Source organism: Stenella coeruleoalba (assembly GCF_951394435.1).
Source record: "Stenella coeruleoalba genome assembly, chromosome: 1".
Lineage (NCBI taxonomy): Eukaryota > Metazoa > Chordata > Mammalia > Artiodactyla > Delphinidae > Stenella > Stenella coeruleoalba.
Genome location: NC_137169.1, coordinates 180,263,611 through 180,290,685, shown reverse-complemented (window position 1 = coordinate 180,290,685; position 27,075 = coordinate 180,263,611). Strand labels below are relative to the sequence as shown.

The window sequence follows — 27,075 nt, the reverse complement described above, 5'->3', positions numbered from 1 at the left end:
TGACCTTTCAAGTCACTGATCTCTATTGGACATGACTATTTTTATTTATCAGATGGATAATAGGAAAGAGGGATACTTACAGATTTTTTTAAGGATTAAATGAGACAACAGATATAAAGAACTGAGCACAGTCCTTAGATCAAACTTCAAGTCAGAAGTAGCTGCTGTTTATCATCATCACCATCATCATCATTTCCAGCAGGTTAATACTCCTTGTAAAATGTTGCTTTTGGTGTGGTTAACAGCTAATCATCTTCTTTAGCAAGGAATATACTCAGCTACATTTTCATCAGGGGCTGTTGTTTCCCATCCTGTGGTTGGTTCCTTTGCCCCAGAAAAACAACATAGAGACCAGAAAGACTGAAGGTGGCATTCCAAGTGGGAAGTATAGGTCTTCAGTTACCAGGGCGGTAGGGAAGTGCATTTCCCCTGTCTATAAAGAAAACACACACATCAAAAGAGAAAGTTCATTAAATTAAAAAAAAAATACATGTACTTCCCTCCACCAATCAGAACCCCCTCTGAATGTTTCATCTCATCCCAGTGTGAGTTATCCAAATACTACAGTGGCTTCAAGTGGACCGTGAAAAGGAAAAAGGGGGATGTGGAGAAAAAGAAATGGAAATTAAATCGTCAGCAAGATAGAGCTGGACATACTTCAAAAATTAGGGTGGGCAAATACAGTCAGGCTGGTCTTGGAGGAGAAGGGAAGGGCATGTCCTGGAGACATTACCTAAATTTTTAGTCTCTTTTGATCTTTTTGAACCATAGCTTGATTCTCTGAGGTTCAACTGATTTTATCCTACCATAAGAAAGGAAAGAAAGACTTGGCTAATGAAATGAAATATGCAGTTGAGGCAAATGCTAAAACTCCTTAAGTACCCTCCCTGGATTTGTAATTTTAAAAATTCAGTAAAATAATATACCTAATTTTTAAGTTCTGTGTCATAACACTGGGCATATACATACATGACTAGATGCTAAACCTATGTATATAGAGACACACAGGTTAGCTCTGATTTGGCAATCAAGGGACACACTGTAATCTTTATGTACACTCATGCATCTGTGAGAAATAGAAATTTGTTTTCTTTCCATTAAGACATTGTCTGGCTTTATAATTAGTGTTTATAGTAAATACATTCAAAGTTTATCCTTGGAATCCTCAATTCTCTTGCCATTGTAGGATAATGTGAGATTTAGGCTAATTTATTACAGCCTCTTTTGGCATGAAAGTGACTAAACCTCTGCTCCAAGCCTTGGACACTCACACACACACCTGGACACAGGCCAGCTCGCTGCTGCAGGCTTCACAGGCTCTGGTGATTGGCATGCAGCCTTCACTGTGAACAGAGCATTTGATGAACTTATAGTTTTCCCTGTGACCTTCAATCCCAAGCTAGGGAGCGTCTTGTAAAACTGTCCTTTCTCCTCTGATATTATATTGACCACTGATCTCTCTATTAATCAGGAAAAATAATTTAAAAAATCTAGCATGAGTAAGTGCTGGGTTGTTATATACAAGCCATTAGGTTCTTCAACTCACAATTTCTCTCCCTGATGCCCTTTCTACACTTCCTTTTTCCTACCCCATCCTGTCGCAAGCTCCCTCTAAGCCCTTCTTCAGCATACCGGGTGAGCATTTTGATTGAGAGCTTGCCTTTTTTCTTTAGTAATAAGGTCAGGTCAGGCCCAGCTAATTTATGAACTGTCTCCTGCAAGATTCTGGGTGGGACAAAAATCTGAAGACTTAAGTAGGGTGGAAAGACTGAGTAGAATGCTAACATTCCACACTTGTGTATCTCTCATACATGCACGTGCGCACACACACAAACACACACACAGAACACAGAGGGAGAGAGAGAGAGAGAGTAACTTCCACGGCTTATTGAACATTGTATGTACCAGTCATTGTACTACATGCTCTATATACACTAACTTATAAAATCTTCCAAGGACCCTGTAAGGAAGCTATTATTATCCCCATTTTTCAGATAGGAAAACTGAGAGAAGAAAGATGAGGTGACTTAATAAAAGTCAGAGACATATGAAGAGCCACAGCTGGAGTTTGAGCATTAGTCTCCTGATTCCAAGTCATCTGCTCTTAACCACTCTACACACCATCTTCCTGATGGGAATTACCCAGTGAAGCCACTAACAACCTGCTGAAGGTCACTGTGACCTCTGACTCTTCCTCTTCATTCAGGGAAAACTGGCAAAGAGAATGTTAATCAGCCTGTCCATTCCAGCCCACATCAGAGGGATGAGGCAAATGCAGGGTTCACCTGTGTAAATTCTGAAGTCATTAGGTAGGTCACAACTTGCCAGAAGTTCTGGTAACTCTTTAGTGGACTCAGGTCTTATCACTGCTGTAACTTCTGGACAAGGAACCGTGTAAAGAGCTTTGCTTTCTGGAAGAGCAACAATGATGGGCAGTGATGGATTCGTGAATTCGCAGGTGAGGGTGTGAATGTATGGACATCCTGTGAGCACTTTTCATGAGACCTGTGAGTTGGACTGACCAGGAACAGGAATATAACAATATCTAGAAGAAGAATTCTTCAACTAGAAACTTTATGAAGATAGCCAAAGGATTCCTTACAAATGAGAGATCCTACCCTCTGAAATGGAATTCATACAATATGTGGCCCTTTTTTGCCAGACTTTTGTCCCACCCAGGCTCTTTTCCCCCACAGGGGCCACATATAGGCCTGTTTTTTTTTTCCATTTAAACTTTAGACTAAGGCTTCAAACACACACTGCCTTTCACACCACTGGTTCTTGCATGCGCTGCTCCTTCTACCTGGCAGGTCCTTCTCCTTCTCTAACAAACCCATCTTTAAGTGTTCCTTTCCTGATAGCCTTCCTTATGCCCCTCTTTGGGTTCCCACAGGTTAGTCTTCTGGCCTTATTATTGTATTAATATTTGTTTCTACAACAGCAGGACCTAATGTAATGTATGGGCACATACCAGGGGCTTAATGAATATCTGTTGACTGAACATATGAATGGACAGATACAGGCATACCTCATTTTATCGCTCTTTGCTTTATTATGCTTTGCAGATACTGCATTTTTTACAAATTGAAGGTTTGTGGTAACCCTGCATCGAGCAAGTTTATCGGTGCTGTTTTTCCAGCAGCATTTGTTCATTTCGTGTCTCTGCATCACATTTCGGTAATTCTCGCAATATTTCAAATCAAAAGATTATGACTCACTGAAGGCTCAGATGATGGTTAGCATTGTTTTTAGCAATAAAGTATTTTTAAATTAATACATGTACATTTTTTAGACATAAAAGCTATTGCACACTTCATAGACCACAGTATAGTGTAAACATAACTTTTACATGCACTGGGACATCAAAAAATGCCTATGACTTGTTTTATTGTGATATTCACTTTATTGCGGTGGTCTGGAACTAAACCCACAACATCTCCAAGGTAGGCTGCAACTGAATGATGAAAGATAATGAAAGCAAGAGATTGCTATTTAAGGTTTCCATGTTTTAGACCCAGTTCACCCCTGCATTTCAGTATAATCACCAGCTCCTCAAACACACCCTGAAGGGAATAGATGTAGAATTATGCAGAATAATGTTAAGGTTTCAATTGCAGGCATTGGAGAAACCTCAGGATGTTTTTAGGTCTGGAGGTAACCTGAGCAGATTTAGTAGGAAGATAGCTCTGTCAGCTGTGTGAAGAATGCATGAGAGGGTCCAAGAGACTGGTAGAAAAGAGGTTAAATGGGTGCTGTTGAAGTGAGAGAGGCCAAGAGACTGGTAGAAAAGAGGTTAAATGGGGGCTGTTGAAGTGAGAGAGGCTGAGGGTTGGACAGTTTAGGCAATGATAGATGAAGAAGTGGCCCCAGACTTGAGGTAGGGGTTCAGCCTTAGGGCCAGGGCATTACCGCATCTGCCAATTTGGAGACCAAAGAGTTAGCAGCCGGAAGATCAAAGATAGAAGTGAGGGGTGGAGCTTTGAAGTAGAATTGACCACACGCTTTTAGGGGTTAGCAGGTTGCTCACTCTGACATGGAAGAGGAGCTTTGTAATTTATAAGCATTTTTATGAGTCAGGGAAAAATGAAAGGTCAAAGCCCGTGTGTCCGGTGGGCCGATCCTGCCGATTACTATTTCTTGTCCAGTCAAGTGGACCGGGAATGGGCCTCTGGAGGCCTGGTGTGAGCGAGGGTAGAGCAACTATGATCGGCTGTGGACTAGCTATGCCTGGAGTCTGCTGCTCTCCATTTAGGATGTTGGCTTGAGAAACCAGGTCTGCAGTTTGTTAAGAGGAAAGCTGGCCTGGAGTTTGGAAGCACTGATGGTTCTGTCTGGGGTGGAGTAGAGGACCGTGTCTTTTAAAATGGTCTAGAAAACTACTTCCTAAACTTTAATGTGCATAGGAATCACGTGGGGATCTTGTTAAAATACAGATTCTGATTGAGTCTGTCTGGGTGGGAGCCTGAGATTCTGCATTTCCAAGCTCCCAGGTGGTTTCCGTGCTGCTGCTCTGGGAACCACACTGTAAGCAGCAAGGGCCTAGAATGCTCTGAGTGAAGAAGCTTTCTAATTTCACTTCAGAAACTGACCACGTGCCCTGCAAAACGTTTAGCCAATTAATGCTTTCGTTTCCTGACCTACGTAATGGAAATAGTAATGCAGTTACTCCTTGTCATCTTTAGGGATATTCTGTGTGGTGAGACTTTGAGATACTCTGTACAAAGGCACAAAGTAAAGGAAAGTAATTTATCTGCAGCTCCATTTCTAGTAACACTAGTGCTTCCAGATTATGACGTAGGGATTGGCATCAGACAGATCCACGGTACGGGCATACCCTGGATACTGGGGATTTGGTTCCAGACCACGGCAATAAAGCGAATATCACAATAAAGCAAATCACACGAATCTTTTTTGGTTTCCCAGTGTGCATAAAAGTCATGTTTACACTATACTGTAGTCTCTTAAGTGTACAATAGTATTATGTCTTTAAAAACAGTGTACATAATTTAAAAATACTTTATTGCTAAAAAAATGCTAACCATCATCTGACAACACAGGGTTGCCACAAACCTTCAATTTGTAAAAGGTGCAATACCTGTGAAGTGCAGTAAAGCAAAGCACAGTGAAACAGGTGTGCCTGTACTGATCCCTGCTCTGCCATTAGGTAACCTCAGACAAGTTATTTTACTTCTTGAAACCTACTTAGTTCATCTGTAAAATAAACATCTATACATTCATTGAACCAATGTTTATTGGCACCTGTTCTGTACCAGACATTATGCTGAGCACTGGGGATATAATAGAAAATAAGGTCTTGCCCTCACCAAGCTGGCATCCCAGTGGGCGAGGCAGGCAACACACAAAATAATTACAGAGTATCCATTCTATGCAAAAATACACAGGTGCTTTAATTAAAAACCAAAAACATTAGAGGTATAAAATAAGGATGCTCTTGGGTGGCAAAACTTATCCTTAGATAAGAAGAAGAGCCATCCAGGAAAAGAACAAAAAGAAAAGCATCACAAGCAGAGAGCATGGTACCAACTTCCTTTGGCAGGAAAGAGCTTGAGTTGTGCTCGGGATTCTAGGTCCGGTGTGGACAAAGCACACTAAGTAAGATGAATGAGATGTAGGATGAGGTCAGAGAAAGTGTGGCCAACTCATGCGGGACCTCGTGAGTGAGAAAGTTTGGATTTTATTATTCATGCAACAGGAAGCAATTGAAATGTCCTCAGCAGGAAAATGACATGTTCTAATTTATTTATCTGTTTTTACAAAGTATCCCTCTGACTGATGTTTGCAGACTAGGTAGGAAAGGGCCCAGAGGAGAAGTGAAGTCTCCAGTAAGGAGTTGAGAGATGGGAACATGGGCTACTGCTCATGGCAGTGGAGATGCAAGAGATATGGGAACAAATGCTGGAGATATTTGGGAGGCAAGACTAAGAGGACCTACTGATGGATTGAATAAGATCATACTCACTTGGGGAAAAGGTAAGACTGAGACAAAGAGTAGAATCAAGGATGTCTCCTAAGTTTCAAATTTGGGCAACGGCGTAGATGGTGGTATCATTTGCTGAGCTGGGGATGATTACAGAGGAGCATGTGTGGAGAGAAGGGAATCAGGAACTCCCGTAATCACACAGGATGGTTTTGAGGGTCAAATGATACAGATATATATCCTTCTGTACAATGCCTAGCATTTCAGTGCCCAATATTTTATTGTTTTTCTGTTATTATTATTATTACTCATGAGGGACGACTCATTGGAGACACCAGATGCCCTTGATCAGTAAAGACATGATAATTCCCTTGGACTCAACAATCATACTTTTATTTTCTCCAATGGAAAATAAATATTACTTTTGAAAACCCTGCAGTGGTGATAGAAGGATGGGGTAGACTCATGTGTGCCTCAAGCAACATCAATCAAACTTTCAGCCAAGTTTTGATTACAAGATCTTTATTTCTGGCAATGATGTAAGAAGCAGAGAGAGCACAGCTGGATTTTCGGCACTAGGTGGATACCACAAGTTCTGGAAATTGGAAAAAGCATCTTCTAACTTGGAAATTGTGGTGATTTCTCTGGAGTAGTTAGAGGGAAAATAAATACAAACCTTCCCCTACCCCCAAACCCTCATGGTACCACTTACAGAGCAAGTTGTCTGGCTGTAACTGTCGTGTTTGGTCTAAGCATCCAGCCTTTTGGCCGGTGTTGTTAGGTGGGTGATTTTGCTCTCTGATTTCTACACCTATGGTTTATTTTTACTAGCATAGGAAAGTAGCATAGATTTTAGTAGTTTGCCAACCTGGCTACATTTTAAGACTGCTGACAAATTTAAAAATATAGAATGTGAGGGCAGTTCCAGGAGATGTAGGCAATCTAGTTTTTTATACAGTTCCTACATGACTTTGATGGGGCTGGTCTACAGATGTCATTTGGAAACCATTGTTGGTGTTTCCAACACCATGTTAGGGTGTTATGTTATGATTTCAAAACTCTGAGTTCTATTCTTGCTTTCCCTTTGACTTGCTTGCTCTGTGACACTGAGCAACTCACCTCATAGTTATTAATGTGCAGTTTCCTGCCTGTAAAATGAGATATTTTAGCCTCTCTTACTCCCCTGGGATAAAGAAAATACAGGGAGCTGATAGTCTGTAAATAGAATATTTCAAGTGAAAGGCACTTGCACTGGACGATCAGAAAAGTCTTAGAATCTCTGTCCTGTTGAGGGCCTGCCTGTGTGCTTTGTCTAATATCCAATACCATCATTCTTTGAAATGCAAACCTATTCACTTCATGACTTAACAAGTGTCTCTTAGCTTTTGACTCATATACTTTATGCGAAGGAGTTGGACCATTCTGAATAAAGCAGTGTTTTCATTAATGATTTTATAAGGGTCAGAGGTTACTCCTCAAGATCACCAAACTAGAAGAAACGCAGAGGCGGTTTTGGTACCACTGGGGATTAAAGTTCTGCCATTGCTATAGGCTTCAGTCCCCTTCAAGGGCCCGACGTGGAAACCGAATTTCCTGGAGCTGGGAGGAATGCAGGACACCTTGAATTCCTACCACAATCTCAGTCCCTCTTTGAACACAGGCCAGAACCAGCCCATGGCACTCAAGTGCCAAGCTCCATACCATGGGATCTCAAGAGTCGTTTCCTAAGTCGGTATAGACAGTCATTGACATGGAGCCAGTGACACTGACCAATCAGATGCTTTGCGAGAAGTCTGAGGGTTGGGCCTGAATTGTGTCATCTGATTGATTGACATGCAGAAGACAGCCCCTGTATAAGGGAGATGAAACTGTAAGGAGAATCTGTGAAGTTGAGGGGGCATAGGAACCCCTGCAGGAAGGAAACAGGATTTCCTAGGGAATCAGCCCTGTCTCCCAGCCTCTCCCCACTCCTTCCTGGAGTGCCTCCTCTGGGGTCCAGGGGCACCCATGTGAACTGTGTTGCTTCCCTTGCCACCTTACAGCCTTCTCCCTCCCTTATCACCGATATGACTGGTGATTTGCAGTGCAGGGCCTGTCACATTACCTGGGTACCACCCGCAACGGCCAACTCACTCTTCCCCAGCCAAGTTTTATCTCTCTACCCTCATCCCTGAGGTTATTAAACTGGCAAGGAAATATATGAAATCGGCATTCTTGAATGGCTCTCCACTCTGGGCAAGAAAAGGGAGGACTGTTTCCATGGCTGAAGTGTTCCAACCAATTCAGAGAAAAATACCACATGAAGTCAAAATATTGTTGTTCTGGCCAAGCAAGGGTTTTCCTTTATGACCATGCTGACATGCAAGGTTTACAGCCTTGCCTCTCCCCTGGTGTCAGTGGTATTGCCTGCTCTCTCCAGCTGGGGAATGGCAGTTCAGCAGAGGTAGGGGAAGGATTTCATCTGTGGGAGGTGATAGAAAGGAGAGAGTCCCTGGGAGAATATAAACTCTGTAGTGTGAAAAAAGAGTAGACTATCCAGCCTAGGAGAGGGACAAAAATGAGCTTCGTTATAGTAAAAAGAACTGCATACGCTTCCTTGAAAATCGATTAGAGAAGACATTTTTAAATGTCATCTTCCAGGAATAAAGGCACAGACGCAGAGAATGGACTTGAGGACACGGGGAGGGGGAAGGGTAAGCTGGGACGAAGTGAGAGAGTGTGGCATTGACATATATACACTACCAAATGTCAAATAGATAGCTAGTGGGAAGCAGCTGCATCACACAGGGAGATCAGCTCGGTGCTTTGTGACCACCTAGAGGGGTGGGATAGGGAGGGTGGGAGGGAGAGGCAAGAGGGAGGGGATATGGGGACATATGTATACATATAGCTGACTCACTTTGTTATACAGCAGAAACTAACACAACATTGTAAAACAATTATACTCCAATAAAGATGTAAAAATAAATAAATAAAATGTCATCTTCCTTTAGGGAAAGAAGCCTTATACTAAAGAGTACACAGTGTGTGATTTTATTTATATAAAGTTTAAGAACAGGCAAAATGAATCTAAGCTGATGAAAGTCAGAAGAGTGTGGGTTGCAGGGGTGTGGGAAGGTTCAACTGGGAAGAGGGATTTCTACGGGGGCTGGAAATTCTCTGTACCTTGATCTGAGTGGTGATCACGCAGGTGTATTCACATGTAAAAATTTCTTGAGCTGTATACTGAGTTGTGCAATTTTCTATACATAATTTAGTACTCAATGTAAAAATTTCAAATGAATCTTCCTTTTTTTGGTCACACTTATAAATGTGGCATCTGGATAAAGGGCTGTTCAGTTCGATAGAGACATTACTGATATTGAAAGTGGATTGTATAGCATAAGAGGTGCAGCTGAACCTGACCCGGGAAGGACCACAGGCTTCGGCAGCAGGATGACCTGGGTCCAGGTCCTCTCTGCAGCTTTTACTGTGGATCTTTGAGCTAGCTTTAAATCTCTCAGGCTCAGTTTCCTTCTCCGAAATGTGGATAATAATATTTACCTCTAAATGCTGTTTGGGGGATTCAGTGAAATAATGTACGTAGGTGCCTTTCCAAACACCTGAAATACAGCTCAAAAATAGTATTTATTATTAACAGATAGTAGATATATGTCCACATAAACTATGATGCTAAAGAATTCCAGTCATAAAATCAGATTTCTATCCTAAAATATTACTGGGAATAAAGGTATGAATCTAAATAACTATTTAATAATAAGTTAAATACTCCTTCACGAACATCTAAGTGGATATTGTTAAAATATGTTAAACTATTAAAACTTATTTAAATTTTTTGAAATCAGCTGCATTCTGTGCTGTAGGATCTTGGTCAAATTATTTAACGTCTCTGAGTATGTTTATCTATAAAATGGGAATGATAATGCTACTTCATTAGGGAAACTCTGATGGTTCACTTTGTTAAAATATATAATGTGCTATGCAGTGTGCCTAACACACTGTGAATTTCGGTTAAATAATTCAATTTGGCAAATATTTGATTAGTGGCTAATATAAGACAGAATTTTTTTTAGTTCTTGGGAATTAAAAGCAAGAATAAAACACAGTCCTTGCCTTCAGGCAGCTTCCAACCTAGTGGGAAAGGCAGACATGTACACATGTATAAAATAATGTGATAAATGTTGTACTAGTATAATATTAGAATACTGGAGAAGCATGCAGGGGTCATTGCATAAAAGTATGATAGTCCATCAAACGTGTGTAGATGGTGGGCATATTTAAATTTAAAAAGAACATCGTGATACTGGAAAATAAAAATTTAAGGCCACCATGTGGTTGAATCAGGGGTCAAGGGATTATTTCTGTTTTAGAATCACAAGCTTATCTTATGTTCTGAATCAGAAGTGGATGCATTAAAACAGCAAAATGGACAGCACCTTCAGTTTGGCAGTGAGTTAGAAGGGGAATGGGATGGAGTTTGCAGCAGCAAAACCTAATTCTGTTGACTACTGTCCACCACAAATGCAGTCTCTTTGGTTGGAGGCCACATCTGTGCATGCGAAGGAAGGGCAGTTCTTCCAGGACACTGTGGAGTCATGTCTACTCAGAGAATCTCACGAAAGCTATGAATGCTTTCCAAGAAAAAAATGGACTTGTAAGCAAACAAAATGGCCATAGTAATTTCCAGTGAGGCTCTTGCTCTTCTGAAGTTCAGGGTAAGAGCCTCTGTTTTAAGAAGACCCCTACTGCTGTATCTTCTCCCCTCTTTGGAGAACCAATAAATATTGGCAGCTTCACTGATTACATTACCATATTAACACTGATGATCCTCAAATGACTTCCGTTTAGTCCCCTGAGTGTGTGATAATCATTTCTGTACTCCATCCTGCCAGGTATTTTCCAAGTGCACTTGGGTGTGAGACTGCTCCAAGATGAAGAGCTTCATGAAAACCCAACTGAAAAAGTCTAGATGCTGCTCTGATAGTTATAAAAACTCTCTGGAGAGTAATATACAAAATATTACTATATAACAGCTAACGTGATCACTGCTATTATGTGCACATTACTATTTTTACTTCCATGACTTAGAAATTAGACTAGAGAGGTATGACATTTGGCTAACGAGACCCAACTGCCCCTGTCTATTTAGCCCATGTTACTGAGGGTCCAGTCTTCTCCCATAACCTCCTTGAGGGATTTTGATGGGCTATGTTGCTTTATGTCTTATCAGCAAGTTCCTGAAGATCCAGTGCCTGGAAGATGGAATCTGGGAGCAAGGCAGCTGCGTCCCAGTGGTGTGTGAGCCCCCATCTCCTGTCTTTGAAGGCATGTATGAATGCACCAATGGCTTTGAGCTCAACAGCCAGTGTGTGCTCAACTGTAACGAGGAAAGTAAAAGGGTAAGGATGACTTGAACTTTATTTTGGATCAGGTTGTGCTCTAGTCTTGGTGACCAATCCAAGAATGTTCCGTAGAAATGATCTAAATGAATTGCAACAGGCAGGGCCTTACCAAGCTGGGATTCTAACCAGGGGTGTTGATATTATTTGATAGGGAATTCAGAAGAGGCCACGTTTTTGGAATATTCTCTCCTGACTTCAGAACTTCCTCTTGGATAAGAAGAACAACCTGATGGGTTGGGTACCTGGGTAAATTGCAAAAATGCTGGGATTCTGATTTGGCAATGTGATTTCCTCTGATCTAACTTGGCTAGAAATGCTGGTATTACACTTTTTTAATAGAACAGAGTCCTGAACAGAAACACGAATTCCTCAGCAAAGGCAAAGCCGAACGCGCTGTTTGACTATTATTCTCCCTAGGATTTTGGCGTGAGAGGTCTCAAGCAACAACCACAGTCTTATCACGGTTATGTGACTAAAATCAATTTTATTTTAGAATCTTTTCAAGTACCACACACATACACGAGACAGGAAGTTAAGCAGACTTCCTAGGCAAAGATCAATGACCTTGACTGCTCTCCTGGAACATGCCTTTATCTCAGTGTCCAGTACTCCAAGGTAAACACTGCAGGACAGATTTGAAAAGAATACTCCATGAAATGAGACCCCTTAGAAATCAACACATCTGTTTGCACTGAGTGTTTAAGGAGTCAAGGAGTTGGCCAGGTGAAGGGAGAGTTATTGTAATTCTAAAATCTTACTTTCTTGGGGTTTGTGAGTTAGTGCTACTCTCTGTGTTTGCCTATAGTATACTTTGTGATTGCTGGGGATGTGAAGCCAAGAGTTACACAAACCAGCATACATGTGGAGAAAGGGACTAGAACTTCGGTGAGATCAAAAGCATCTATGATGTCTCCATTCAAGCAGAAAGGCAAAAAGCACCTCCAGAAAAATTATGAATTAGTTTTACGGGCTCAAACTCATATTGAAAAAAATCTGACATTTGCCACAAGCAGCATCTGTGGGATAGTATGAATGGATCAATGCAAAACAACACCATTGGGGAAAAAAATTCCAAAAACTATCTCAGAATACATGGGCTACTGTTGATAGCTCACCATATCCTTACATCCAAAGGAAAACACATTGTTAATGAATTTTATTAATACAAAATTGTTCATGATTCCTTCACATCAAAACAGCAAAAACTTGTCTTGACTTTGTTTGCGGAGGCGGGGGGAGGCGGTGGTCAGAAACAACATGGTTTATTATCTCAATATTGTCTTTTAGTCCAGGTTCTAGAAGTTGGAGAACACTACCATTTATAATCAGACCACCTTTTCCCCCACTCTAAAAGAAGTTAGTAAAACAATAAGGTACATATGTTTAACTTTTGATATTCTAGCATCCCATCCTCTGCACGAAGGAGGGACTGTGGACCGAGGAGTTCAAGTTATGTGAGAACCTGCAAGGGGAATGCCCACCACCCACCTCGGAGCTGAATTTCGTGGAGTACAAGTGTGAACAGGGATACAGGATTGGTATGTTTGGGAAGGGATGCTGACTTCTGCTCCCAAGTAATCCTTAACTAGGACTGGCTGGATCTTGAATCAGATCCATTGTTCTCCCTGAGGAGTGGATAGAAATTCAAGTTGACTCTTAGCTGCTTCAGTAAAAATGAAATTTATGACAAATTTTTTTTTTTTTTATTCCTCCACTCATGTGTAATGTTGTTGCCGCTGCTGAACCATTTGCATAGTGTCTGGTCACGTTACCCATTTCACAGCAGGCTGAAAAGTGGATTGATTTGTGGCAGGAGTAGTAGTTCTAAGAGGAAAGGTGGAAATGTGTAGGCGCACACCACGCATGTGCTGGGCGCCTCCTCCATTCTCTCTGCTGTTGTTACTGGAGCAGAGAGTTCCTGCAAGGAACAATTTGAAATTGCCTAGCTTGCCTGGCTCAGCAGCCATTCCTTCTGTACAGGGGATTAGGCTCCAGAACCTAGGGGTAACTTCTTAAAGCAGTCATTGAAATTAAAAGTCTCTGTGGCCAGGGCCGATTGAAAGTCAAGTTGACTTAAATTTGCTCTGGCTGGACTTAAGCATCATAGAAAAGGGATGCTGTTTGTGGAAAACTTTGTGAGATTAACCCGACGTTTTGAATTGTACAAGCAAGGAGTAATTTTCCAAGTCATTCTAACGTTTGTAATGCCAGTAGGTATCATTTGAGTTAATGAGAAAGCTTGTTAGTTTCTGAGAACGTTCTTCACCATCTTCAAGTTGCTCTTTGCACTGAGAAGTCTTAAGGTCAGGCAAGGAGTAGCGGAATGCTGAGACCATGCCCCTTGTGTGGTGTCTCGTGAGAAAATTCTTATCTCCCCACCCTCTAATTTTTACATTAATATGTCTCACACACACACACGTATATAGAGTCCTTAAGAGTCATGTAACTCTTTGAGTTATTATACAAGTCAGCAAAAAACATTATAATAAAACTTATAAACAATAAGTGTGAGCTGAAAAGAAACTTGGAGATCATCAAAATCTTTAGATGAGGAAATAGAGAACCCTGAGAGTCTGCCTTCTTTGAATAGAATTTTAGAAGATACTTAAGACGCCACATACAAAGAAATGAAGCAAGATTTTTCTTTAAAAGGCCAACACATGACCAAAATCTCTGCTTCTGATTTCCCCTTGTTTCCTCTTTTAATCACATAGGTTTCTTGGCTGCCTGTGTAATGACCTTCAGTCTAGCGGGCATTATAAATCCACCTTCATGATTTCTGGGCCATTTCTTCCCCAGCTAGTAAAATTCTTAGGTAGTAGATGTTGCAATCATAAGCTTCCAGGAAATTATATGAGCAGAAATGGTATTAAAAGTACTTAAAAGGCATCAACAAATCCGGGTAGACTTTGGCTGGCCAGAGTCCTGGAGTGGGGTACTGGAGGTCTATGAGACCAGGAATTAAAGCTTTTATTGCTAAGTCATACAGAGATTCAGGGATTCCAGAGGAGGGGGTATATTGGACTAGAAGGAGAAAGGGCACTTGGGCCAAGGGAGTTAACTTGCGGAAGTGGCTCTTTTTAGTAGTTAGTGTAGGAATATCCCTACAGGTACACAGTAGATGAGTATCGACCCTGCCTATGACCATGTTAATGAGGTGACCTACAACGTAGAAAGCAATTGTTTTTGTACTTCCCTGGTGGCACAGTGGTTAAGAATCCGCCTGCCAATGCAGGGGACATGGGTTCGAGCCCTGGTCTGGGAAGATCCCACATGCCGCGGAGCAACAAAGCCCGTGCGCCACAACTACTGAGCCTGCGCTCTAGAGCCCGCGAGCCACAACTGCTGAAGCCCACGCGCCTAGAGCCCGTGCTCCACAGCAAGAGAAACCACCGCAATGAGAAGCCTGAGCACCACAATGAAGAGTAGCCCCCGCTCGCCGCAACTAGAGAAAGCCCGTGTGCAGCAACGAAGACCCAGCACAGCCAAATATATAAACAAATTTATTTATTTATTTATTTATTTAGAAAAGAAGTGAGCAGAAAAGAAAAAAATAAATAAATAAAAAAGAAAAATCAAAGCTAATGATTCCAAGATGTAAAAGACTGAGATGTGGGAAGTTCAAGTCTCTTTTGTAAATTTCTGTTCCTTCAGGTGCAGTGTGTTCCCCGTCGTGTATAATCCCCCCTAGCGATCCTGTAATCCTTCCTGAGAACGTCACTGCTGACACTCTGGAGCACTGGATGGAACCTGTCAAAGTCCAGGTGAGGAAAGGATCATTTTTATGTGCCGAGGATGTAAGACTGCTGAACAGTTCTCAACCGGCAGCACATTCCCTGGAGTAATTTCAGAGGCTTTCAAAGCATCCTTAGAGCAAACAACCGCATGGATCATTCCTAGAGAGAAGGATTGAAAATCAAGAAGAAAAAAGAGAAACGCTTGAGAAAAAAGATGACCAATATCCAAAGGAAAGTTTAAAAGATAATATAGAAGGAAGACTCAGAGACATAAAGAATGATAATACAGGAAGGAAATTGAAAGAGAAAATTACCACTAATAAAAAAAATAGGAAGATAAATTAGAAAAGATGAAAATAAAACTGAAAACAGGGAGAGAATGACTAGAGGAACTAAGGAAAGTTACCTTTCCTGCCTCCATTTCCCACTCTCTCTAAACCCCCAGATCCTCTCTGGACCCTCTGATACTCAAAGTCAGTCATGAACGAGATCCATCACATCTCTGAGCTTTCCATTCGTTTTCATCCTCATTTGAAACCCTGAGGATTCTGCCTCCCTGCAGGGTCCACTGGTTCCTACTTTCTCTCTCACACCCCTCCTGTCTCCAGGCCTGGGAGAGGAGCAGATGTCCTCCTGTCTCCTCAATGCCACTTCCAAACTCTTCTCCCTGCCTCCTCCCTGAAATCACCCACATTTGAATCTAATGCCAACAGAATAAAGCACTCACCACCCTCAGTGCAGCTGTCATCTTCTGACCCTCAGTTCACTCCCTTCCCTGATTTTTTAACCACTTTAGCTCCTGGCTCGCAGTCACTTTACCTGATATTCCTGGCATAACTCTTACTGATTTCAACACGCACACACTGGATCCTGGGTTCTCAGTTCCACGGCCTCCTTTGACCACCTTTACCTTCCTGACTTTCTCTCCCATATGCTTTCCTTGGCTTACTCTAATCTTGCCACAGTGGCTCCTGGCTAATTCTTGAACAGGCACACTCCCACCTCAGGACTTTTGCCCCGTGGCTCCCTCTGCCTAGAATGCTCTTCTCCTGGGTGTCTTCATGTCTTGCTCCTTTGCTTCCTTCAGAATTTTACTCAAATGTCAGGAAGGCCTCCTTTGACTACCTCCCCTTTCTCAACCATCCTTCGGGGGAGTCATTATTATTTATTTACCTCTATTCCATAGCATTTTGTTCATGTTTACATTCCTAGTTCCTTTTTCATGCTGGGCAAATTGTAGGTGTCTTATGAATGTTGGTTGAGTAAGCAAAGAAATTTTTATAGCATCATTTTCTACTTTGAAAGTAAATATATATTTTCTCCTCAAACTGGGAGCACTTGCTGCAACTTCATACTGCTATGTATAATTATGTCCTTGTCAATTTCAAGTTGCCCACCCCAGAAAGAAAACGCAGAATTTATTTTCTTCTTAAACTAAACACCAGATGTTATCATTTGTATCACTGCATTTATCATGACTATGGTCTAGTCAAGAAAAAGAAGTCAGTGGAAGCAAAGGAAATAATGATGAGGTTATTGCCCTTATGTACCCAGGTCCTCAGAGATGAGATTATGCCCCAACCATAGATGGTCCCATTTTGTGGCACTCAGTGGCTCTTGAGGGGCGGGAAATCTAAGCTTGTCCTCACAAAAAAAGGAGAAATGCCTTATACACCAAAACAGTTGTATTAAATGAAAGTCTTCTTCGAGTAAAAACCTTGTAACTTACATTGATTTATCTTGAAGGATGTTCCATATTGTACTCAATCTTAAGTTTTGGTGTTCTTCAGAATCACTTGGGCAGTTTGTAAAGGGAGCAGACTTGGGTTCCCCCCTTTAGAGAGACTGCCAATGCCTTGGGGTGTGCATTTTTTAACAAGCACCCCAGGTAATTCCACTGTAATGCTTTGCGAAACACTGCTATTAAAATACTGGCAACATAAATATTTTAAGTACAAGTACACCTATTTGGAGCCTGGCTCATTTGTTTAGTAAATGATGATCTCCTGTTTCATGTAAACCCTTGCTATCTCCCATACTTCAAATACCTGGTATCTGGCAAGACTACAGAGCAATGGATTAAATTGCATCATTTTCTCTAGTCTGCTTCCAATGACTTCATTCTTTGTAATAAAAATGATATCTTACATTTGGATAACGCTTTATTGCTTTCAAAGTTGTGTATATATACATAATATATATATTTTGGAAATTTAAAATTTCATTTGAATCTTCTCACAAACCAATAAACTAAGAAAGGAAGATTTTATTATCCTTATTTTACTGACAAATTAGATGTTGTCGGGTTATCTGTTCAAGGTTGCACAGCTTTCAAGAAATGGAGAGAGCAGTGCAGCCAACTTTTCTGACTCCAAGTTCAGTCATTTCCCCTGAATCACCCTGTTGGCTGTAGTCTTTTTTCCCCCTGGTGTATGTTTAGGTTAGTTTGCCTATCAAATAGAAAACAAGTCACTTGCCCTAACTATGAGAACCTCCTCATTCCCACATGTCCCTTCCCTCCCCGTGAAGTCTAACAAAAATAATTGAGAGCGATATTTCCCTATAATACTGCTTTTCCTTGTTGTGAAAGAGTTTGTTTTTAAAGAACGATCAAGTATACGTTTTAGGTTCCTATAACATTTATGTGCCTGTCTCTGGGGGTTCTACTGGTTTTTATTCCTGAACATGATACGTGACTCCTAGAAGAATACACTTTCCATTAAAGGAAGAATTTCTGAGGATTTAGGTAGTCTGGGGTTTTGATGAAAAACAACTCAAAGTGGCAATTGTCAAAAGAAGAGTGAGGTCCTCCTGGGTTCAAATACTATATGACTTACCCGTTGGAGCCTCTGTCTGCTCATCAGCAAGAATGAGGATGGTATTATCTATCTTGAAGTGTTGCTATAAAAATTCAAAATAACACTTTTGCAATGTCTTGCACAGTTTCTAGCACAGAGTTCTGAATTATGTAAAAATGGAATTTAAGTTCACTTAGTACAAATCTTACCTTTGGAAATTTCCAGCCTCTCTGAAAAGATATCACCTGCTATCTATAAGAAAGAAAAATATTGTTCTATAAGTTTTTCGCTTTGCTTGTTAGTGTGTGTAGATAGAGGTGTGTAGGTCATTTGTTTTTTCTGTGCCTTTTGCACATGGGGCTGGGAAGACAATTAATGGCCATTCAGTGCTTCCTATTGGACACCTCTGACTGAAGAAGCAATTTCTAACGGCTCTGGTTATGAGACTGAGAAGAGAGTAAGGATGAATGTATACTATTATTTCTAAATGTTTCAAGAGCATGCTGGCTGTAGGAAACATGAAGTAAGGATTTGAAATTCCCAAATGGACTTTCTGGGCCTTTGTTGTTGTAATGGCGTTTTCCTCCTTCACCTACTGCACCCAGGGATTTAGACCTTTCTATGGTGATGGCATCAGTAGAGACATACCCCTGCAAAAGAGAGGATGCCAAACAAAAGGGCTTCTTGGCTGTCAAATAAATCCCTGCTAGTCAGGGTGACTGAGCAGTGGAAACTGGCAGCTGGGACAGACAGGAGACAGCCAACTGCCCAATCAGTACCATTGCTCATATCTAGAGGGTCTGAGCTGAGGGTGTAGGAAGAGCTCCCCATGGACTTCCGCTGAGAGCATTTAGTGTTTTTCTTATCCCTGCTTTTCCTCTTCTTCATTTTCCACTTTTCTTCCTTTTTTCTGTCATTCTAACACCAAACTGTAAGAGTCTTGGGGGTAGGAATTATGTCTTCCTCAATGCATGATTCATTTCACCCATTGCTCAGAGCGAGGTTGCTGTGTGAAACCAAAGAGCTCGAAGAAGACAGTGCCTCCCACCTCCACAGAGCCATTTCTCATGGCAAACCTTTGGATTTTTCCAGAAAGCCTATGTAAGGTTGATTTTTTATTATTGTCCTTAACCACTGTGTCTAGAGAATGTTTTATTATATCTTGCGACTTTCCTGTTTAAAATAGGAAAATTGACATTTTGACTTACCTTATAAAGAAGTGGTCTTTTGAGAACCAGATTTCATGGAGAGATTTTTTTTTTTTGCACATAATAAGGCAGTTGTTTGCATGTAAACGAGTTTTTCTAAACTGTATTTGAAAATGTTTCTTTCTGAAATACAAAAGTATCCATCATAACATCTCATTTCCCTATTAGTCTGCTTCATAAATTCAGTTTTCCCAGATTGCATAATCCTTTTTTCCTTTTTTTTTTTTAGTATATCCTAATTAGGAATTAGTGAGGTCCAAATTAATGAGATTTTCCTGTGGCTACACACGTTAGGTTTGCAAAGTTCTCAACACTGCATGGAATCCCTCTCTCAACTCCCCAGCTCTTCAACAGAATGGCTCAGTCAAAACAAACCTTATAATTTCTGACTTTGTTTTCCCAAGTTGGTCCCCAAAGGATTAATAATTCCTTAAATATAACCAAAATGTTTTAAGAGGAAGAGAAAAGCAGGAGGAAAAAAAGAAGATAATAGCCACAGTTTCCCACTTTCTGGTCTCACCCTCCAGTCTGTCCCCTCATCTCCTAATCCTCCCCCTCCCCCCCACCCCGAGTGTCCTCTTGATGGGTGCAATTGTGTGTAACAGCTCCAATGACGCTTGCCACACATCACGGGAGAACAAATCCCTCAGACATGAGTCATGAAAAAATCTTCTTTTTCATCTGTTTAAAACGTGGCATTGTTCCCTCTCTGCTTGAGTAAGTCTCAGGCATCAATTCCCTCTTCTCTAGAGAAGAGTAGACAAGAGTGTCTTGGAGGATGGGGGAAGAATAACCACAAAGTATATTGCAGGGTAATGTACTATGGTCCAAAAATAAATATGCAAAATAGTGCTGTATCTTATTTAGGGCTGCATACATATATGGTAATAAGGAGATCACCACAAACCTGGGCAAGGAGCAGAACTTTGTGATCTGATGTGATTAGTAGCCCATTCTGTCAAGTAACTATTCCTGATAAAAAACAATTGAGCAATTTTGTATTAGACCTTAATGTTGGCTAACCATCAGTCTTGTGACCTTTAACAACACATTTAACCAGGCAACAGCCTTCATACAGCCCTATGACCATCCTAATAACCCTTAACTGGTTTTCTTTCCCTCTTTCCTCCCTCCCTTCTCTCTCTCTCTCTCTCCCCCTCTCCTTCTCCCCACTCCTTTCTCCCCCACCCCATCTTCTCCTTTCCCACCTCTGCTCTCCCTTTGTTCTTCCTTTCTTCTCTTTTTTCCCTTGTTTTTTAAAAAATTTTAAAACAGTCCAACCAAGAGGAAATCTTTAAACTGGTTTTCTCATGAACTTTTTCTTCTTGAAAAGTTTAAAACAAATCTTTGGCCCTTAGTTTTCACAATTGATTCATCTGAGAAGTGGCTTGCTAATAGTATAACAACTATAGTTACAATTATATACAAATGTATAGAAATAATAATTTTAAAATTCAGAATAGTTGTTATTAATAGGGAGGATGGAAGGAGAATGATGTTGGAGGGACATATACAAGGGACATTAATTGAATCTCTAGTGACAGACTCTGGAAGCAGATAAAACAAAGTGTTATGATTTGATAAAGCTGGGCAGAGGATATAAGGTTGTTTTTTCAATTATTCTCTATAGCTTTTCAAATGTAATATATAGGATTATAATTTGTCAAAAACATTCCAGAAAATAAGAAAATCATATTGAACTGTTAAACGATAAACTGAGGCATATTAAATATTTTAAGAGTTTATCTGAGCAAAAAACAATTCAAATCGGGTAGTGCCATACTGGGTTTAGGAGTACTCCACCAACAGCAGCTGGGGAGAGACTTGATTATAGAGAAAAGGCAGAAGCAAAGTAAGGACATTATTGATTGGTTATAGCTTAAAGCCAAGTTGGTTGTTCATGATTGATTGCCCTTTGGTTTCAATTTCATAACCTTGAGACATTGACAGGCTTAGATTCTGCTTTGCTTCCACCGGCCACCGTGGCATTAGAGCCACCTCAGTGTAATGGCCTCCTTGTTTAATTAATTTAACACACCTCACCAGGAGCTAGCCCTTCTATGCCAACTTCTCGCTAGTTTTCCTCCCATTTCACTTTCCTCTTTCACCTCACTACCACAAATGTGCCCATAAAATGTAGGATCTGAAAAACATTTAAAATTTTCCTCCAATTTTGATCAGTAAGTAGTTATTCAATTAATTCTATATGCAGATCTTTTCATATGAGATGAGTGACTTTCATAGGCCAGAAGATAAAGAAGAAACCTAAAGGTACAACAACCTATTTAACGGTTGACAAGTACTTGTTGAACCTTGTCTCTCTCTAAGTCACTGAAATAAGATGTGTGAGTCGGAGACAGTCCCTATTCCCAAGGATTTTGCAGTCTAGGAAGGTATATGACACAGTTACCAGAAACTTTTGTAATCTGTACAGAGATCAAGGAGGTTGCCAGTCTGAATTAGTCTTAAGACTGAATTATAGAATATTAAAAAATTCATTGAGATGGGTATTGCCAATCCCACTATCGTGAGCTTATTGAACAGATGTAGTTGCACATGTATGAAATGATTTATACATAGGCTTTGTTTGTTAGAGCAAAAGACTGAAAATGACTTGAATATCCATTAATATGGGTCTGATTAAGTAAATTAAGGTACATCCATGAAATGGAATGATATGCAGTCAGTAGAATGCAGCAATCCGTATACCATCAAATGAACAGAACACCAAGAAATACTATGAAGTAAAATAAAGTTAGACAGTCACACAACAATAAACTAAAGCACTAAATAAAATTATAGTATTTCATACTTTGTGTGAGGAAATAAATAATTTTATATATGTATGTATGTTCATAGACTATCTGTAATGACATAAAAAAGAACTAAAAATAGTATGCAGGAAATTGAGTAGTTGGGGAGTAGTTGTGTATCCTTTTAATTGAGTAGTTGTGTATCCTTTTATGCTTTTTAGATTTTATACTGTGAACATGTATCACATAATAATAAAATTAAATTACATAAAAATACAAAGATGTAGGGGAGTTCCCTGGTGGCCTAGTGGTTAGGATTCTGGGCTTGTGGCCCAGATTCAATCCCTGGTTGGGGAACTGAGATCCCACAAGCTACATGGTGCATCCACAAAAAAAACAACAAAGGTGTAAAAAATAAATTGGAAATAATAAGAGAAAAGAGCACTGGAGGATGTATATGTATAGCGGATTCACTTTGTTATAAAGCAGAAACTAACACACCATTGTAAAGCAATTATACTCCAATAAAGATGTTAAAAATATATATATATATAAAATAAAATGGAGGCCCACTACTGATGCAGAGTAGAGATGTAGAGGCTGGTACTACAAATGGAACAGTGATGAAAAAAAGACTGGAAAGAGAGCTATCACAAATTTCACAATAAATGGTAGTTGCAATTTGCTTCAGCAGAGCAAAATGAAGAAGCTGTTATGTGAAAAAAAATGCACATGTATTGTTTCCATCAGATAACTATTGAGTAGCATTTCCTAAAGTGAGTTCCACAGAACATTAATCTGGAGAGATGGTCACAAAAGAAAACCAAAAGCGTCTGTGGTTAAAAAAAAGAGCACTGGAGAAAAAGAATTAAAAGTAAATACAGACAGACTCTTTTTCTTTCTTTCTTTCTTTTAGGTTTTTTTTCTTTTGTTTGCTTTTTTCCTTTGCAATGTATTTTTAGAATTTCTCAAGTATTAGAAGATCAACACTCCTGCATGTAGAAAGGTGGTGGATGGAGTAGAAGGTATGAAGGGCATAAGGGAAACTGATCCAGTCAGTTCAGAGTGTTCTGGCAAGTTCTGGCTGTGGTCGTCATGTGAGGGTGCTGAGGCTAAGTTCCCCTTCATGTGGAGGAATTGATGTACTTCCAGCTACCTCCCCCCATAGACTTTGAGTTCTTTGAGGGCAGTGACAGGACTGGTGGATCTTCAGATCCCTCTTGCTCCCTGAGGAAACTGGGTCGTAGTGAGTGCTACATTTAGTCTGAATTGAATGACTGACTGACTAGGGTGGGGACTGGGGGCCCTTAGTGGATTCAGTGCATGAGAAGGAATAAAGTTGCCATGTATTTGCATTTCAAGCGTTCAAATTACTGCATTTTGCCATTACCATTATCTGGTAACAAAACATTCAGAAAAAAAAGAAAAATCCAGAAAGTTCCAAAAAGCTGAATTTGCTGCTTTCAGGCAACTATTTCCATAGCATTTACATTGTATTTACAGCCATCTCCATAGCTTTTACATTGTATTAGGTATTATAAGTAATCTAGAGATGATTTAAAGTATAAATAGGATGTTATATGCAAATAGTATGTCATTTTATATAAGGGATTGAGGAGCCTTGGATTTTGGCATCCGTGGGGGTCCTGGAACCAACCCCCTGTGGGTATCAAGGAATGACTGTATATATTTGATAATTCTTTTTTTCTTTTTTAGCGCAATGATATTTTTATTTATTTATTTATTTTTTACACCTTTATTGGAGTATAATTGCTTTACAATAGTGTGCTAGTTTCTGCTTTATAACAAAGTGAATCAGTTATACATATACATATGTTCCCATATCTCTTCCCTCTTGCGTCTCCCTCCCTCCCTCCCACCCTCCCTATCCTATCCCTCTAGGTGGTCACAAAGCATGGAGCTGATCTGCTTGTGCTATGCGGCTGCTTCCCACTAGCTATCTATTTTACGTTTGGTAGTGTATATGTGTCCATGCCACTCTCTCACTTTGTCACAGCTTACCCTTCCCCCTCCCCATATCCTCAAGTCCATTCTCTAGTAGGTCTGTGTCTTTGCAATGATAATTTAAGCAAAGTCGCCTTCTACATTATTACAGTATAGAGTTTTGAATATCAAAAAAATTTTTTAGGGTTTACAGTATTTATTGCCTCTTTAGGGAAACTGTGAAGGAGGACTTTTAGTTTATAGTAATGTAACTCCAGAAAAATACTGCAGATGCGCATTTGCATAACTGACTCTGAGGTATATACTCATATACCTACAGCTTAATATATGCAAATGTCTCCAATCTGATCATTGTACAGTCTTAGCATTCTAGAATGTATAATTTTCAATTACTGGAGTGCTGTTTTATGTAAAACTCATATCTCACAATGCATCATTTTTCTTCTGGTTTCCCTGAATTTCTATTGTACTGAATTTAAAATGTGAGTATGAAAGTCCACAAATGGGTGGATTGGTAGCAGGTTATAAAGAGAACTTCTTTTTCTCTTTGAAACATCTTTTGGGACTTTCTCTTTTCCTGAAGTGTATCTTTTGAAATCTTTAAATACAAAAATTAAAAGAGAAAAAACTCCATGAAAATGAGTTATTATTATTCATAAAGAGTAGATGACTACTTGTTTAAAGGCACATCAGGAAATGGTCATTGGGCCCTGGTCAATGGTCAGAGAAGGTCACCAGTGTTTTAACACAGACACATTTTCACACTCTCACCATCTTAATGTTGGTGCCATTTTGAGTCCTGGTGGTTTCACATTAAGCCTATTTGTCCAGTGCGTAGACCCTCTTTTATTTCCCACAAGGAGGGCATAAATGGTGCTAACAGGAGTTGCAGAGAGTGCAGTTTGGCCCCCACTCCTTGCTTGGGCACTCACATCTTGTGATCTAGGATTCCTGAGATCCATTTTTAGTTCAAGACTCTTCTTATGAAGCTCTATTTCTCAGCCTTTAAAACTCCATGGTCTTCCCTGATGAACACAAGCCATCTCACAATTTCTTGTAACTTTATTTAAAATTTCAAAACAAATGGAACCAATATTATGCCTAGAGCCAAATTAAAGTCATTTTAGTATTGAGGATGCTGTTTTTAACCACACCTACACCATTCTGGATTTGATAGCTCATGGGGGGTGAAGATGATGAAGAGAATGAAAGATTCCCTCCATTAAGAGATTCCCCCTTGGCTTCACCTGGCAGAATTAGCAGTTCCACGGGAAAGACCAGACTATGGCCTAGGACCTCTTCATGCAGCACAGCTGGGGCTTGCTCCTCAGGGAAGGGGTTGGGCTAGTGGGGTAAGCTCAGGATTTGCCCCTTCTCTCACTGACGAGGTGTCTTTGCTTTTGTTTTCTGTTCTTTCCGTCTTCCCCTTCAGAGCATCGTGTGCACCGGGCGGCGTCAGTGGCACCCAGACCCCCTCCTGATCCACTGCATCCAGTCGTGTGAGGTAAGCCACCTCCCCTCCCCCAGACGCAGACCAGAGCTCTCTGTTCTGCTCACCTTATGGAGACTTGCGTCCTTCTGCTTCAGTATCTGCCCTTTCCCAGATCCTATGTCCTTCGTGTAATCTCTTAAATTTAGCTCCACAATCCCCAAATTACAGATACTAGGATTTCTGATGTTGCCTTTTTTTTTTAATTTTAACAAAATCTCCAGGGTTCCATTTTAAATGACTTAATAAAAGTTAAAAGCAAGTCAGAATTATTTATGGTTTGGGGATTCTCTAACCGGGCCTCACTGGAGTTTAGTTAGATCAGAGTTTTGCAGATCAGTGGCCCACAGACAGGGGTTTGGCCAGCTCAGTGTCTAAAAACAATTTTGTTTTGGTTGCTAATGCTTGAAAATTGGGATTTTCACGTAAAATTCATATGTGTGTATGTAACTTTACACACACACACACACACACACACACACACACACACACACACACACACACACACACCCAAGTAAAAATAAATATAAAACTCTTTGTGCAAAAAAAAACAAGAATATCTGACAACCGTGGGCACAATTAGCTGCTCACCTACTGGGCTTCTCTCATTGACATCAACTGCCTGGGTCATGCAGGCATCTCTGTTTCCTACCTCTGAGGAGGTCCTGTAGTCCACTGTTGATTAACCCGAACTAGACCTTTACTGCCTCAAGGAATCCTGTTTACTTCTCACACAAGGCATTCCCCTAGCAGTGGGGGACTCAGGGGGATGTGAATTCCTTCACTAGATTAAGAGGAGTTTTTGCAAGAAAGAGTCAAGAATGAGGCAGAGCCTTGCTGAGGGAGATTGACCCAGGAATCCTGACATGGGAGATATTACACACACACACACACACACACACACACACACACACACACCATTTAAGCCCTCTCACCCTGGGAATAGCCAGTAGCAGATACAAATACTGTAGTCTCAGGCTAGAGTTAGGCTTTGTCATCAAAGTCTTTCACTGGAAGTAATTAAGCCACTTAGCAGCAATGCTCAATAATTCTGGCTGTGCCTAGTGCGCTAGAGAGAGCTGTTTAACTTGCCCTTGACTTCCAGCACCCTCCCCCCACATACACACCCAACCCACATGCCTGTTAGTCCCTGGATTCTCCTGTATCCCTGTTTCTTGTATCTAATTCTGGGAAACTGGGATCTACATGAGGCCAAAGAGGGGAAAATTGTGGGGTTTCAGACAAAGGGAAAACTGGGTGGGGAAATGATACCAATAAAATAGCTTCCTGAGAGTGCATCAGGAAAAATGCTAGCATGGAGTGTGCTTTGTTATGGTGTGGGCCAACAAAACAGCTCATCTTCTGCCATCATTAGAAAAACAGATGGCAGTGGGGTGGGGAGGGGAGTGAGTGACTCATCCACTGGGCAGGGGGTAGCAAGGGGGACGAGGAGGCCAGGGAAGGAAGGAGATAAACAGACAGAGGATTCGAGAACTTTGGCGAGATCAAAGGGATCCTGAGAATTCCCTTCTGTGGCTTCCAGGCATGATCGCAAGAGGGAGGGTGGATGGCAGGGCTTGGAGCTGGCTTCGGTGTTTCCCAGGAGGTTACAACACAGAGCTTTCCCCATTTGTCCTCCCTCTGTGCTACACCCCAGCACATGCTCTGGATCCCTTATCCAGAGCTTCCCAGGCTTCTTTCAGCCCCTTTGTTGGCGTGACAAGGAACAAACCTTCATTCCCTCTTATGACCCCTCTGCCCAGCTGCTATCACACACAGCTGAGG

The 27,075-nt window shown here is 40.8% G+C and overlaps 1 protein-coding gene across 7 annotated transcripts in view; it reads left to right on the top strand.

Moving 5' to 3' along the window:
• The window catches only part of PAPPA2 (pappalysin 2), a 472,610-nt gene that overhangs the window by 406,978 nt on the left and 38,557 nt on the right, over positions 1 to 27,075 (top strand). For all 7 annotated transcript variants that reach the window (XM_079905559.1, XM_079905558.1, XM_079905561.1 and 4 more), the window contains 4 exons: positions 11,169 to 11,337; positions 12,743 to 12,878; positions 14,995 to 15,104; positions 25,234 to 25,305. In XM_079905559.1, coding sequence (XP_079761685.1) covers positions 11,169 to 11,337; positions 12,743 to 12,878; positions 14,995 to 15,104; positions 25,234 to 25,305 — 487 coding nt within the window. The remainder of the gene's footprint in view (positions 1 to 11,168; positions 11,338 to 12,742; positions 12,879 to 14,994; positions 15,105 to 25,233; positions 25,306 to 27,075) is intronic.